Source organism: Zea mays, chromosome 9 (genome assembly GCF_902167145.1).
Source record: "Zea mays cultivar B73 chromosome 9, Zm-B73-REFERENCE-NAM-5.0, whole genome shotgun sequence".
Taxonomy (NCBI): Eukaryota; Viridiplantae; Streptophyta; class Magnoliopsida; order Poales; family Poaceae; genus Zea; species Zea mays.
In genome coordinates this window covers 13,054,151-13,071,073 of record NC_050104.1, presented here as the reverse complement: position 1 = coordinate 13,071,073, position 16,923 = coordinate 13,054,151, and the positions used below count along the sequence as shown (strand labels likewise).

At 46.9% G+C, this 16,923-nt stretch overlaps 1 protein-coding gene across 2 annotated transcripts; it reads left to right on the top strand.

Moving 5' to 3' along the window:
- The first annotated feature begins 12,011 nt into the window (after positions 1–12,011).
- LOC100284769 (tac7077) lies at positions 12,012–16,197 on the top strand. Of its 2 annotated transcripts, none has more exons than XM_008660472.4 (7): positions 12,012–12,476; positions 12,571–13,100; positions 13,364–13,461; positions 13,610–13,634; positions 13,736–13,856; positions 13,939–14,073; positions 15,440–16,197. In XM_008660472.4, exons 2-7 carry the CDS (start codon positions 12,611–12,613, stop codon positions 15,648–15,650), a joined length of 1,080 nt encoding a protein of 359 aa, XP_008658694.1. In that variant the 5' UTR covers positions 12,012–12,476; positions 12,571–12,610; the 3' UTR covers positions 15,651–16,197. The 2 variants fall into 2 exon arrangements, with proteins under 2 accessions (XP_008658694.1, NP_001151136.1); NM_001157664.1 differs by having other exon boundaries at positions 12,379–12,476; positions 12,563–13,100; positions 15,440–16,142.
- The last annotated feature ends 726 nt before the right edge of the window (positions 16,198–16,923 follow it).

Here is a 16,923-nt window from a genome sequence, read left to right as displayed (position 1 = left end):
AGGGACCATGGCATCCCAGCTCGGAGTCAGGCCACCAGAACTGAGTCGGCGACGGCCTCGACTGGCGGAACCACCCGGGGACGGTCGAGGCGCCACGACAACCACTCTCCTCCCTGGGACAGACATCATCCCCGACAACAGGAAGACACGTGTGGAGTGTCTGCACTTACTCCACGCCTTAGGGCCATTCAATGGCCCCCTAACTTCAAGGTATCCAATGTCGACAAATATGAACCTAAGCAGGATCCAGGAGGTTGGCTGGCCATCTACACCACCGCTGCTCGAGCTGCTGGGGCGTCCAAGGACGTGATGACCGCATACTTGCCCATTGTCCTCGGGCAAGACGCGCTGCAATGGCTGCGACATCTACCCCGACACTGCATCGACGACTGGAGCGACTTCAGTCGACGTTTCACCGCCAACTTTCAGTCCCTCTCCGACAAACCAGCGCAACCATGGGACCTCAAGTCCATCAAGCGCCAGGGGGACGAAACTCTCCGGTCGTACCTCAAAAGGTTCCAGACCATGAGAAATCGTATCCCCGAGGTCACGGAGGCGGCCGTGATCGAGGATTTCTACAGAGGATCCAACGACTCGGCCTTCGTCTGAGCCATATTACAGAAGGCGCCGACTACCTCCGAGCAACTGTTCCGGGAAGCCGACCTCTACATCACCGCCGACGAGCGAGCTCAGGACCTCATCGGAGGAGCGAAGCCTGCGCCGGCAGCACCACGACGCGATACAAACCAGCAACCCGACAAACGCTGGGAGAAGAGGCCTCGCGAAGAAGTTCACGCCGCCGGACCACCCGCCTCTCGCGCCCGGGGAGGACCTCGTGGGGGCGAACGCACGCTGGACGACATCCTCGACGCCCAGTGCCCGTACCACAAGGACATGCGCCACACCCTTCGGAATTGCAGAGACTTCAAGCACTCCGTCGGACACGGCCGGCCCTTCCAACCTCTACCTCCTCCTCCGCCGCGGGGAGGACCAGCAGAACCGCGACAACCCCAACAACAGGAGGAGGGAGGAGGCGGAGCCTTCCCGCGCGTCGACAGAGAGGTCAACGTCATCTTCGGCGGACACAGATCGCAGGAGAACAGAAGACATCAAAAGCTCAACGATCGCCAAATATTGGTGGCGACCACCGGTCCTCCCGCTCCGTACCGATGGTCGGAGCACCCGATCACCTTCACTCGGGCAGATCAATGGCTCAACTTCGACCACCCGGGCAAATACCCGCTCCTCGTCGATCTGGTGATCCGAGAGAGCAGGGTGAAGAAGGTATTAGTGGACGGGGGAGCAACATCAATGTCACCTTCCCCCAGACACTCTAAGGCTTGGGAGTTCACCTCAAAGAGCTCCATGAGTCAGATACTCCTTTCTTCGGCATCATGCCGACTGAAGGAGAATACCCGTTGGGCCACATCTACATGCCAGTCACCTTCGGAACTCCGGAGAACTACAGAACCGAGTTCCTAAGGTTCGAAGTGGCGAACTTCGACTGCGGGTACAATGCTATCATCGGGAGACCGGGATTGGCAAAATTCATGGCCATTCCATATTACACGTACATGATATTGAAGATGTCAGGACCGCAAGGAATCATAACTGTGCGCGCTGACTTCCAAGGCGCCGCAGAATGTTTTCGAGTGGCCATCCAGGCGGCCCTCACCACCAAACCGTCGGCGATTTCTTCTATACAGGCAAACTCTAAGCCTGAGGAAGACCTCACGGTACCCGCAAATGAAGCACAAGTCGCGACCTCTATGCGGCCGACTGAAGAAACCAAAAGGATCAACCTCGGGTTCGCTGACAAACGCAAGACTGCCATCATCAGCTCCAGCCTGGATGACAAATAGGAAGGCGTGCTCGTCCAGTTCCTGCAAGATAACCGAGACGTATTTGCATGGCAACCTGCGGATATGCCGGGAGTCCCGAGAGAACTGGCCGAGCACAAATTGAAGGTCTATCCTCAGGCGAGGCCGGTTCGGCAAAAACTACGTCGTTTCACGCCCGACAAGAGAGAGGTCATCCACGCTGAGTTGGCTCGCTTGGTCGCGGCTGGATTTATTAGAGAGGTGTCACATCCCGAGTTAGCCAACCATGTTCTTGTACTCAAAAAGAATAAAGTGGATTGGCGCATGTGCGTCGACTACACGGATCTGAACAAACACTGTCCAAAGGATCCCTTTGGGCTCCCTAGGATAGATCAGGTGGTAGATTCCACCGCTGGATGTTATGTGCTGTCTTTCTTGGATTGCTATTCCGGGTATCATCAGATTAGCCTGGCGAAAGAAGACGAGGAAAAAACAGCGTTCATCACTCCATTCGGTGCTTTCTGCTATACCTCCATGTCGTTCGGCCTCAAAAACGCTGGAGCGACTTATCAGAGAGCCATCCAAACATGCTTAGCCGATCACTGGGGCAAGAGTGTGGAAGCTTATGTGGACGATGTGGTAATCAAAACAGAAAATTCAGAAAATTTCATTGAAGATCTACAACTGGTTTTCAACAGTCTACGACGATATCGATGGAAGCTTAATCCCGAAAAATGTGTCTTCGGGGTACCAGCAGGAAAATTACTCGGGTTTATTGTTAGCCACCGGGGATTGAAGCTAATCCAGAGAAGATCGAAGCTATCATGAAAATGGAGGCACCGCGATCACAAAAGAAAGTTCAAAGACTTACCGGATGTATGACTACCCTGAGCAGATTCATATCCAGGCTGGGAGAAAAAGGCTTACCATTTTATAAGCTACTCAAGGAGGTGGATAAGTTTCAGTGGACTTCAGAAGCACAGGAAGCCCTAGACGCATTAAAAAAGTTCTTGACAACACCACCAGTGCTGAAACCGCCACGACGGGCCACGTCGACTCAACCAGCTGAAGATTTGCTGCTATATATCTCTTGCACGACTCACGTGGTGAGCACCGCGTTGGTAGTCGAGCGAGCAGAAGAAGGACATGCCTACCCAGTGCAACATCCTGTTTATTTCATCAGTGAGGTTCTGGGTCCCTCGAAGAAAAAATATCCTCAAGTTCAGAAGCTATTATATGCAGTACTTCTAACTGCACGCAAACTACATCACTACTTTGACGACCACAAAGTCATAGTGGTCACTGGTTTCCCGATAGGGGATATTCTTCATAACAAGGAAGCCATTGGCAGAATAGCCAAGTGGGCCTACGAGCTGGGATCTCATGACATTGAATTTCGACCTCGCACTGCCATCAAAACTCAAGCATTGGTTAATTTCGTATCAGAATGGACTGAACAACAAGTACCAAATAACCCAGAAACTGCAGAGGTATGGCGAATGTATTTTGACGGCTCGTTAAAGCTGCAGGGAGCAGGCGCAGGGATCCTCTTTACCGCACCTGGAGGCGAGCACCTCAGATATGCTCTCCAGTTGTTATTTCCGGCCTCTATTAATGCAGCCGAATATGAAGCCCTGATTCATGGACTGAACATTGCTACATCACTGGGCATCAAGAGACTGATGGTATACGGAGATTCTCTGGTAGTCATAAGCCAGATAAACAAAGAATGGGACTGCTCGAGCGATTCAATGGGAAAGTACTGCACCGCCATCCGGAAACTAGAAGATAAATTTGAAGGTCTGGAATTTCACCATGTAGAAAGAGATCGAAACACGATAGCTGATGTATTGTCCAAGCTAGGATCTAGTCGAACTCAGGTCCCACCTAGAGTCTTTGTACAAGAAATACCACACCCAAGCATCTCACTGGATCAGGCAGAAGAATGTAATACCGTGAGCCAACCAGAGTCAGATTCTGATGACTGGAGAAGGCCGATCATCAGATATATAAAGAATGAAGAGGAACCAGATGACAAAAATGCAGCCGAGCGCATCGCTAGACAGTCAGCTCACTACACACTCATTGGGGAAACACTATACAGAAGGGGTGCATCGGGCATCCTCATGAAATGCATTCTCTCATCTACTGGGAAGCAACTTCTAAATGAGGTCCATGCTGGGTAGTGTGGAATACACGCAGCATCCAAAACACTAGTTGGGAAGGTCTTCAGGTCGGGATTCTACTGGCCAACAGCAAAAAGTGATGTAGCCGAGTTAGTTCAGAGGTGCGAAGCCTGCCAGTACTTGTCAAAGCAACAACATCTACCAGCACAGCAACTGCAGACCATACCAGTAACTTGGCCGTTCGCATGCTGGGGACTGGATATTATTGGACCTTTCAAGAAAGCTCAAGGAGGATACACTCATATACTGGTAGCAATTGACAAATTCACTAAATGGATAGAGTTCAAACCCATTGCTTCTTTAACCTCAGATAAGGCCATGGAATTAATACAAGACATAATATTCAGATTCGGAATACCAAATAGTATCATAACTGACCTAGGATCCAACTTCACAAGTTCAGAGTTCTTCGATTTCTGCGAGCAAAAAAGCATTCAGATCAAATATGCTTCGGTGGCACACCCAAGAGCCAACGGGCAGGTTGAACGAGCTAACGGGATGATATTGGAGGCACTCAGGAAAAAAGTCTTCGATAAAAATGAAAAGTTTGCAGGAAAGTGGATAAGGGAGTTGCCCTACATCGTTTGGAGCCTAAGAACTCAACCTAGTCGAGCTCTGCATGGAAATACTCCTTTCTTCATGGTCTATGGGTCAGAGGCAGTACTACCTGTTGATCTCAAGTTTGGGGCGCCAAGGTTGGTCTTTGAAAGCATAGCAGAAGCCGAGGCTACTAGGCTGGAGGATGTTGATATACTCGAAGAAGAACGGCTAAACACAGTAATTCAATCAGCACGGTACCAGCAAACTTTGAGGCGTTACCACGATAAGGCCATGCGATGTCGATCCTTTGCAGTGGGAGATCTCGTCCTCCGCCGAATTCTAACGGGGGAGGGACGACATAAGTTGTCACCTCTATGGGAAGGACCATTCATGGTAGCAGAAGTCACTCGGCCGGGATCATATCGTCTCACTCAGATGGATGGCACAGAAATTGGAAACTCATGGAACATAGAACACCTCAGGAAGTTTTACCCCTAGCTGTATTTCAAAAGCTATCGGGATGACAATGTACTCTATAAACTGGAAATATATCATCAATAAAGAGACCTCAAAGAATACCCATATTGTTCATGGTCGACCTGCATTCTTACTTAACTCGGGGTGACCACTATGCCCTGCTAACAGAGCAATCGGCTTAAGTCGGCAACGACTTAAGACGGTGCAACATGCTCGCGCTTACTTAACTCGGGGTGACCACTATGCCCTGCTAACAGAGCAATCGGCTTAAGTCGACAATGACTTAAGACGGTGCAACATGCTCGCGCTTACTTAACTCGGGGTGACCACTATGCCCTGCTAACAGAGCAATCGGCTTAAGTCGACAACGACTTAAGACGGTGCAACATGCTCGCACTTACTTAACTCAGGGTGACCACTATGCCCTGCTAACACAGCAATCAGCTTAAGTCGGCAACGACTTAAGACGGTGCAACATGCTCGCGCTTACTTAACTCGGGGTGACCACTACGCCTTGCTAACGGAGCAATCGGCTTAAGTCGGCAACGACTTAAGACGGTTCAACATGCTCACGCTTACTTAACTCGGGGTGACTACTATGCCCTATTAACAAAAGCAATCGGTTTAAGTCAGCAACGACTTAAGATGGTTCTACATGCTTACAATTACTCATATAGGGACGACCTCTATGTCCCATGAAGAAGTCTCGAAATCATCACACAACATTTTGCTTCTGCAAATTTAGATACTGCTGAATTCTAAACAATATGAGAATAACGTTAGCATTCAAATATCAAGCAGGTGTCCTCTAACAAAATATCCAAGCACGATAACCGCGCGCTCAAAGCACGCAATGTTTTTCTATTTTGCAACATTCTTCTCAGGAGCAATCGACGAAGAAGGACGACTTGAGGAATCAGGAGCAGCGTTCACATCAGCCCTTATGTCGTCGGGAACAATCGCACCAGGTCTCCTCATCAAGATCCGCCCTGCGCGAATGGCTTTATCCATGGCTCTGTCACGCTGGGCCCTCAGAGTAGCGGAAGTCTCTTCAGCAACCTTGACAGCCAACTGAGCGGTTTCTAGCTCCTGGGTGATGGACTTCTTGGAAGCACGCAGTTCCTTGATGACAACATCTTTAGCCGATATCGACTGTCTGAGACGAATCACGTCATCCAAAGATTCCTGCAGCTTACAGCGATGATTGTCTAACTCCTCCATTGTGAAGCGGTGACTCCTCTTCAGGGTGGTCAACGAGTTGCTGGAGTCACGATATAGCTTGTCAAGATTGTCACGAGAAGCAACAAGGGCACATTTTTCTTCCTGCAAACAAGAATTAGCTTCTTCAGACGTCGAGCAAGCAATAAGAACATGGCAAAACAAAACCCGGGCTTTTAGGTCACCTTTTCAGAATCAAGCTGAGCGCGAAGAGTAGAGTTCAGCATGTTGGCATCGTTCAGAGCAGCAGAAACCTGGGCCAGCTCAGCCTGGCTTTGGGAATACTTTTCCTCAAAATCAGAGCACCGCCGGACCAGTTCAGCCTGATTTTGAGAATGTTTCTCTTCAAGAACAGAAAACTGCCAAGCCATATCTAGCGAGAAACGGTCAAGCAAAAAGTTTAGATTAAGAAGCAGTTTAATAAGATAGACGAAAGGAAGCAGAAAAGCACTAACCAGCATTCGCCGCCTCTAAGTCAGAAACACGCTGTTGAAGCAGCACCGGATTCCAACGTGCCAGAGACGAAGCTCTTTCTGGAACAGAAGCACCCTGCAACTTCAGCTGACTAGCCATCCCGTCCACCAATGCCTAATATTGAGAGCAGATGAGTATAATGGCAGCAGTTCATCCGGTGTAAAAGTCAGACTAGAATAGACCATAGTACCTGGAGATTGGAGAAGAATGAGGGGACTCCCAAATCGTGAGAGATCAATTGATGGCTTTGCGTAGGATCACCACCCGGAGCAACTTGCAATGAACCAGCAGGAACCAATTCAATGTCATCAGCAGAGCCCAAAACTTTGTCGTCAGGTACGCTAGCCTCTAAAGCGACTCCTTGACCAAAGGCTTGGGCTACCACCATGCAACCAGAGTGTGGAGGAGACCCTACGTGAACATCCATGGAAATACAAGAGGGAGACCCCGCTCGGACACCCCCGGGGGCTGGGTCATAGTTTGCGCTACCCATTCGAGCCGGATCGTCTCCGGCAATACCCTCGGGGGCTGGGTCGCAACTTGCGCTTCCCACCCGAGCCGAATCATCCCCGGCAACACCCTCGGGGGCTGGGTAAGTGCCAACACCATCCTTGAGGGCCAAGTTCTCTGCAGCAGCCACCTCTAAGGCTGAAGGTCCCTCAGTCACTTCCATGGGAGCAGGACAATCCAAGTCAGTTTCCTGACCCTCAAGACCGCGCTCCAAGGTTGATGAGGCGCGGGACGCTGCCCGGGATGACCCCAACCCGACGTCGAACACATCAGCACAAACATCCATCGCGTCACCATCCGTCGGCTCTGATAACAGATCCTCTGGAACCATATCCTCAAGAGTCTGATCAAAGTTCGCCAGAGACAATTCTTGTAGACCAATGAGGGCAGACAGAGCTCCTTCGGAGGAAGAACCCCGATGGACACGAGGTGGAGAAGATCAGACTCAGAAACAACTGACATATGGTTACCTGCGAAAGGCAACTGGCTGTTGGGATCGATGGGAGGAATGACAGTAGCGGATGAACTTGATGCTTTCCGCTTGGGCGCCATCTCAATCTCGCTGGAGAGCATGGCGGAGGCAGTATCGCACTAGCGCAAGGAAAGCTTGGATGCAGAAAAGCAAGAATTAGGGCACGAAAAGCGGAAGCGCGCAACGATGCAGTACATATGGGGTTTTTCCCGGCCAGATACCGTTTCCGAAAAGCGTCCAGTCATCACCCAGCGGTTATTTCTAAAAACGCTGGCATGTCATGTCATCGCTCGGCCGTTATTTCCAAAACGGCCGACACGGCCCGTTCTAACTCGGTTGTTACCTCTAAAACGCCGACACTACCATCAGTCACTCGGCTGTTACCTCTAAAACGCCGATGTTGCCATTACTCACTCGGCTGATTACATCTAAAACATCGACACTACCCACCGTAACTCGGCCGTCATTCCTAAAGCAACAAGGGGATTTCGGATGACTCGGTCGCGACCACCGAAGCGCCATCATTACAAATAAGGCAGTCAGAAAGGCGATTTGATGATCACAGATACTCCTCGCACATTGATTGGCGTACAGCGAGAAAGCAGCATGACACACGCAAAAGTGGAGCGAAATCACTTTTCATTATAAAGGGAAGCTACCGAACTTACAGACCAACTCATTATGAGTTGATGACCTCTCTACTACTACATTACACTTCACTACTCTATACTACTAACTACTACTACATTATTTCATTATACTACTTCTAATCTACACTAACATCTAAAAAACCAGTGGCATCTAGCCACTGGTCTTGTTGCTGCCCTTGCTGCCGCTGCCGTGGTCGCCCTTGCTGCCGCCGTCGCCGCCCCTACCCCTGTCGCTGCCGTCGTCACCGTTGCCCCCGTCGTCGCCGCCATCACCACCATCGCCGCCGTTGTCCTCCTCGGACGAATCCGATGAGTCCTCCTCATCCGAGGAGTCCTCCTCATCCGAGGAGTACTCCGACTCATCCGAGCCTTCGAGCCCGGAGCGCTCGACGGCCCGGATGTAGGTCCAGACCTCCGTGACAATCCCCTGGGAGTCGTCTGAATCATCAGACGACGGGGGAGAGACGGGAGCTGGGGATCCCTTGGACTCGGAGGAGAACTCCTCCTCCGAGTACTCCGAGTCGCCGAAGTCCTCCGAAGGAGGAGTCAGATCACGTTTGCGTTTGTCACCAGAGCGAGGAGAAGAACCGCTACCCTTCTTACTTTTACCCATGGTGGCAGTGGGGGAAGAAGAGGAGAGTAAACAAGCATCAAGAGATGTGAAAAAACCAGAGAGGCAAAGGCACTATTTATAGAAGAAGAAGGCAACCGCTCATCTCCTACCACGGTCACTGAACAGTCGCAAAAATTCAATATACACTTCAAACCGTCTGAAGATACGTCAGGCGGCTGACGCGGCTTCACGCAACGCAACACCCATTGGGACTCCAGTCAACTGCGCGGGCGATATGATTACACCCGCGGTCACATCAAATTACTACTCAGAAGCAGTCTGCTAAAACACTCAGCGTACCAAGCCGTCCCTTACCCACACCCATTGGGGGGGGACGCCCAGGAATTATCAGTATATTTTTCAAAACTGTCACATCCGTGCAGGGCATGCAATGAATACCTCAAGACAAAAATGAGATATTAGTAAGGATCAAAGGAAAGCCAAATATAGCCGGTGAAGTACAAGTCTGACCGACAGAAGCGACATGAAGACTAGCCAGGGGACGTCCATCGAACGTCCAATCAGTTGCAGATCAAATAAATTGCACCACCTAGCAAGATATGGGCAGATCATGAACTCGGCCTCAAAGACAAAATACACGCTGACCTCTAAAGCATAATATCAATGACATAATGATGACCTCTAAGACATCCGGAAAAAGAGAGGATGATTCTCAGCAAAAGGGCACGAAATGAAGACCTTCGAGTGGATTATTTTCAAAAATCCACTCGAAGCTCGGGGGCTACACCCATTGGGTGCACCTTCGGTGCACCCAATGAATCGTCATCTCAAGTCAAGACAATGCCAACTTCTAAAGCATAGGGCAAGATCAAAAACAAGGCTGACCTCCAACAAAGTGCAAGTGGAAAATAAAAATGATTTCTGATAATACTCAAAGTGAAGACCTTCGAGTGGATTATTTTCAAAAATCCACTCGAAGCTCGGGGGCTACACCCAGGTGCACCCAATGAGGTTCAAGGTCCTGCAGTACGAAATGCTGACCTCCAAAGCGCGAGTCTGAGACAGAACACCAGTTTTCGAGTGATAAAAGCAGAAGGAGACAGTAAGGAATCGTTTTTACCAGATTACCCGGAAAGCATTTCCTGTCATAAACAAAGACCGCAAGCTGGACCTAGGATCTTTGGGCCGATTATTTCAAAATCAACCCAAAGATCGGGGGCTTGTGGGGGACAGATATTCTCCGGGTCCACTGGAAGGATAAAAGACCTCACGAAAGGCCCAAGGGCCCAATAAATCGTAAGGTCGTCCCTTCATGGGCCTGGGGAGGAATGACCAATGAAGCGGATCGACACAAGCCCGGATCGGTGCGAACCCAGACGACCCAACAACGTCGAGCAAGTAACCACCACGGAGACCCGACTTTCCCACGCTGGAACCCCGTACAACGGAACCAAGCGAGGATGAGTCGACAGAGCTATAGGAAGATAGACTCAATCGGTTCACTATTTCTTAGGTGCGCATTGTTATCATATCTGCATGTATTGCCCCACGATCGAATATATAAGGCCTAGGGGGCACTCCTTCAGAACGATGGATCTCACTACTCAGCCATCCACCTCGACTCTCTACGTTCCTTATACTAGAGAGTTCCCTTGTAATCCACCACATAAAGCATTCCCGCCAGGACGTAGGGTGTTACGCATCTCTAAGCGGCCCGAACCTGTACATCATTGTTCACAGTTTCTCGTGCGCCCAGCACGAACCATCGAGCTACAGTCGGTAACATCGTCCTACTCCTAAAAACACCTCGAGGGGCAACCCCGGGTGTGCGGTCGGACCCAAAACACCGACAGATAGCTTAGCAAGTTAAATGACTAGTCTGTTGCAGAGCTATTATACTATTAAGTAGCTAAAATTTAGCTTGACTAGCTATTTAGCTAGTCTCTTGGAGATGCTCTAAGAGCATATCTAAAAGACTAGCTAAATAACTTGTTAAATTAAATTTTAGCTATTTAATAACAAAATTGCTCTTCAATAGACTGGTCATTTAACTTATCAAGCTATCCGGATCTCTAAATTGACTTTATCACTAGCCAAATTTTGCTAGCTACTCTCACTAGTTAAGCTAACTTGCATGTTGGAGAGTCTGTTTGAACAAGATGTTATATATAGAGTTTAATCTTTATAAAGATACAAATAAATAGTTAAATAGAGAGTAAAAAAATAAAGAGTCTCTTAGAGATACTCTAAGAGCATCTCCAATAGATTAGTTAAATGGCTCAGCAAACCAAATTTTAGCTATTTAACAATAAAATAACTTTCCAACAGATTAGCCATCCAACTCGCCAAACTATCCGGCTCTTCAAATTGGCCCCATCTCTAGCCAAATTTGGCTAGCCGCTGACTAGCCAAACTAAATAAATAATCTGTTGGAACGATATGATATATAAAATGTAATATCTATGGAGAGGTAATTAGAGTGTCATATAGAGAGTCGAAAATATAGTGTCTCTCGGAGATGCTCTAAGGTCAGTTTAGGAACCCTGTTTTTGTAAGGGATTTTAATTTTTCTAACGCCCCGTTTGGATTATTGGAATTGAATTCCATTCTAATAATAGTAATTTAGACATATATCAATTAAACTAATTCAGTTTTATACAAAATATATTTGTATACTATTATTATCAAGATGTCGGAGATATTTATGTGCTATATTTTTACTATAGAGGAGTGATACGAAGAGTGTCACGTAAGTTACAGAGTAGAAACAAATTCTACTACTGTATAAAATCATTTCTCATCCCCCACCCCGTGAATTTGAGATAGACTAATATCTGAACTTTGGAAAGTGGTGTAATGTCAAATTCCAAACTAAATAAGTTACTTTATTGAGTGAATTCCAATTCCTCTAAAATAAAGGGATCCAAACGCTCCGTAAGAGAAATTAGATTATTACTTCACAATTTTTCATTTTTCATACTATATATTTATATAAGAAAAATAAAGCCGTCTATTAATACTTGAGTTACGAGCCAGGTGTCAGACACATCTTTTCATATATAAATTGCTTCACAATTATTTTACAAATATTTGTTTAGACAACTTAAAAGTCTTACATGTCTATAGATAGATAGATAGATAGCGCCGTTCGAGAAAAAAAAAACCTATGATATGATGAGCACGGCTCCTTTCCCGAAAAAGAAGCGAGCCCACCACCACGGTCACTGACGTTCACAAAAAAAATCGCACACAAAATTCCTAGACCACGTTTTTTTTAGTCGCACAAATCCTACAAACCAAACAGCAAGAGCGGAAGAAGAAACGAAAAAGGTTCACTGGAATCGACCAAGAAATCCGCCTTGCCATCTCCGTTTCGTATATGCCCTGAGAATTTCCAAACGAAATTTCCGAGCTTTTCCCTCGCCGCGCGACCTTCGATCTCGCTTGAAAGAGATGGCCCAGATCACGGGACCGGTGTGAGGACTGAGACGCCGACCTCCGACCTCACCGAGGCATTCGATTCGTCGCAATCCTCGCCCTCACTCGCGTGTTCAGGCAAGCGATTCCGTCGGTTATTGTGATCTGCGCTTTTGTTTCTTCTCGATTGCGGGGTGTGACGAATCTGATTTGCCGAATGCGAGGCGTCCAGGTTTGTCGGGCTGCCCCGGGATAGGAATGCTTCTGTCGACATGCTAAGCCGCGGAGCCGTGCGGTTGCTGTTGTATCGTCTCCGGCCTCCGCCTCTGCGTTTGAGTTGGAATCCGAGCGGTGCTATGCCATCCGCCGCCGCCAACCGCTCCTGCCTCTGCAGGTTCGCCTACTCGACCGCGCGCGTCGAGAGGGGCAGGACCCTGCCGGGCAAGGCGGTATTTCTTGATCTGGGAGCCGGGAGGAGGTTCACGCCGAGCGGCGCGCTTAGCTTGAGGGGTTGCTTGGGTTGGCGGGATGGTGGCGGCGACGGCGAGTTCAGGAGGAGGGTGGACGGAGAGGCGGCGGGGATGAAGGCGCAGGTGCTCACCACGCAGCGGCAGCTGATGCGCGATCCGGAGGTGCTGCCGCTCGAGGAGGCCGCCACAGGCAAGAGCATGAACGTGAATGGTGCCTGTCGGCGAGGGAAGCGGCTAGGGTTTCCGGAGCAGGCAGCGGCTAAGATGGTGGTTGCTGTTGATGTAGATGAAGGTATGTGAATTGATTACATCATAGAGTTGTTTGTTTGAAATTGTCAGCTACTCAGCTGTGCATTTGTAGTGTCTGTAGTCGAATGCACTGTTTTTGTATTATTAGTGGTTGATTTCGTGGTCCTTAGTCTAGAAACAATTGATGGAATAACCAACATTTAACAGACTTGAAAATTTTGCATCTGGTCAAGGCAGCAACACCATTTTTATCTTTATTATGGTTGACCTTTTCTCACTACCTTGTACTGTATATCTTGCTTGCAGTTCTTGGTAGCTTCCTTGCGGCTCTGAACAAATTTATTGCTGATCGTTATTCTTGGAATCACTCAGTATCAGAATATCATGTATACGAGTTCTTTAAGGTGAACATGAAGTCCTGATTCCCTTAAAAAATTGACTCCTGTAATATTTGTTTTTTGATTAGTCACATTTTCGCTTGAACTTTTCAAGCTGAATGTTTGTTCACCATGTAGTTCTTACATCCTTTTTTTTTTGCAAAACTATATGCAGATATGGAACTGTTCTCGAGAAAGAGGTGTGTTGATGTTACTTATCTTTGTTTTATTTGGGATTACACTTATTGTTGTAAATATACAAGTCATCATATGAAGCCAAGCACTGGTCTGAATTCTGCAGCTAATTTTCTTGTCCACGAGTTCTTCACAACCCATTACTTCCAAGATGGCATTCATCCTATTCCGGGGGCTCGAGATGCTCTCCAAACTCTTTCTTCTTTCTGTAGCTTGTCTGTAGTAACGTAAGTCATTTATTTGATATAAAAGACAGATCAGTTTGTCTTCCATTATACGAGTTTGCCTAATATATCCTTCTTTTAAAAGATCTCGGCAGGATGTAATTAAGAATCACACATTGGAATGGATTGAGAAGTATTATCCAGGCTTATTTGAGCAGATCCATTTCGGGAATCATTTCGCTTTGGAAGGTCAATCAAGGCCAAAATCAGAGATTTGCAGGTAATACACGGGGGAACATAGTGTCCCAATCATTTTTAGGAGACTGGTAAGTGGTAACATAGCTTAACATGCACTGAAGCATAAGAGCATCTCCAGAACACTTCAAATACCACCCTCCATATCACTGTGTGGCTATCCACTCCATAAGATCCCCTTTCCATATTTCAGCACACTAGCAGACTAGCAAAATCTCGATCCGTACCATGTTGATCTATGTTTTCTTGGTATTCAAATTGCCATGAATCGATAGTTTTTTTTTCTTGATTTTAAGATTCACGTGCCAGAACCCTGATTGATAGTTTCGCTTTTCCTCCTTAATCGTTTGACCTTTTCTTGTGTCCATTTTAGATCTTGCTGGTCATTGTGGGTTTTATCTCTTTTATGTGTTTCCCTGTTTCGTTGTTTTCGGTTCTCCTTTGCCTTTGTTTCCCTTTTCTGTTCTTTGGGGGTTGAGCTCTGAGGTTTTCATATGGGGTTTCATCTCTAGCCTACCCCAACGTGCTTGGGACAAAAAGGCTTTGTTGTTGTTGTTGTTGTTGTTGTTGTAAGAATTAAATGGATACTGTTTAAGTTCAAATACTTCATAAAAACAGCCAATTCTGAAGAATCATAGCTTAAAGTCCAGAAGATATTTTGAGTTAAATCCGATTAGAATAGGTTCTTTGGTAATTATTTCTATGGACAAATAGGTGGACGTGATGCCAGGAACTTGACATATTCACATTTTGAATTTATTGGCGGGAGGGGTGGGGGAGGAACTTGATATATTCACAATCTCGAAGTAAAAAGAATGTGAATAAGCATGGTCCTAGCTGTCAGCCTCACGTACTGGAATATGCCGTTTAGCGAAGCACGCACACAAACGAAGTTTGGCTGGCCACCCTTGCCTGATACCGTGTCAAACAGAGATGATAAGGCCGTTAGCTAATCCATTGTAGGCTCGATTTCCTGCACGATGGCTAAAAAGGCGATGGTGTATGTTATTGTGTGTGCTGGAGATTCTCTAACAACGGTTAAAACTGTGACGGGCTGGCCTGTTTTTGTTTTTAATACTATTTAGGGGGCAACATGCCTCAATTAATCTTTGCATAGCAAGTGTAACTGTCTCTGCTCATAATACTAACTCATTCACCAGCATTGCATCATGACTCGATATACGATATAACACAACATTAGTTAAAAACTGTAGCAATCTTGGTGGTCTCTTATTTGTGTTTTAGATTATTTTTAGGGCAAACATGGCTTGGCTGATTTATGCAAACCTGGTGTCATCACCTAACTGTTACTGTTGCAAGCAGTGATCTATAGCTGTCTCTTCTCTGGAGGGTTGAGGCTAACTTATTTGCTGTGGCACAACTCATTGTAGGTCTTTCGGCGCTCAGGTTCTAATTGATGACAACCCCAGATATGCTCTAGAGTGTGCTAATGATGGCATGAGGGTCCTTCTGTTCGATTACGAAAGCTCGTATCCTTGGTGCAAAACTGGAGCCGATGAACTGCATCCGCTGGTGACAAAGGTTCACAACTGGGAAGAAGTCGAGGAGAAACTTCTCTCTTGGGTAGTACCTGATAGCTGACACTCTTCTGTCTTGTGAGAAGCACTGCTTGAGACCAGCAAATGATTCCTTTTGCCTGGTTTCTAAAGGAACCTGATAGGGTGAAAGACTGCAATGTTCCTAGAGCTTGATTTTCAATACAGATGTCGATAGCCTCTCCAAGAGTCATTCTAAAACCCACTCTAAATCATCATCCGAAGAGTCATTTGCATAAATTTGACTCCAACTCCAACAGTTTTTCTATATCCTGGGATATTTTTCATTAAACTCTCTATTCACAATAATTAGTTAGGATATGGAGAGTCTTGGGGATGTTGTCAACGTAAGCTAGGATATTCAGCTTCATTACCGCAGCCTGGTTGAGGCATATTCGACTGTACTTGGTCAGTCTGAGCTGTAGGCGCTTCTGCTCTCACACATCAGAATCTTGTTTTATCCTTTTGCCGCAGCCGGGTGTACTATGTATATATCGACGCTGCCATATGGCTAAGATGGTATTTGAATTGTTCTAATACAGAAAACTCGTGTGTGTGTGGGTCCTTGGACCAACTGATTTGGAGCATTTTCATTATTGAGGTTAAGCACAAACTCGATGAGAGTTCAGTCTTTATATTTGCATTTCCGAATCATCACAAACCAAGAAGGAATACATATACCGCGTGATTGGTTCGTCTCTGACTGCACCCGCGGAGATTCAAAGCATACTTTATTTGGTTCTCTTCTCTACGCGCACAGCTTCAGCAGATGTAAAAAAACGGCGTGACCTAGACCCGCGGGAGATGATGCTGCCGTTCATACGCACAACCGCACGGGTGCAGGCTGGTTGCATGCACTAGCACGTATACCGAAAAACTTTTTTGCTTGTTTTTTTTATTATATCTTCAAATTAAAAATCTCATCGTCAGATCGATTTTATATATATATATATATATATATATATATATATATATATATATATATATATATATATATATATATATATATATATGGACGAGGTAATGGAAGCCCTGGGCTTCCATTAGTACCAGGAAGCCCCAGCCAGGTATAGCCACGTCCCGTACCAGCGGGCGTCCCATCGGACACGGGTTCTGACTCGGACAGATTTTAGCGTAAAACGTAAACAAAAACAGCGTAAATGATTACGAATTTTAGCGTAAATCGTAGATCTGTTTTGAAACTGCGAATGCGGCCCGAAAATTACGGCGTAAAAATCTCGCGCGTCCCATCGTGATCGGGTTCTGACTCAGAAAGATTTTAGCGTAAAACATGAACCAAAACAGCGTAAACGAGTACG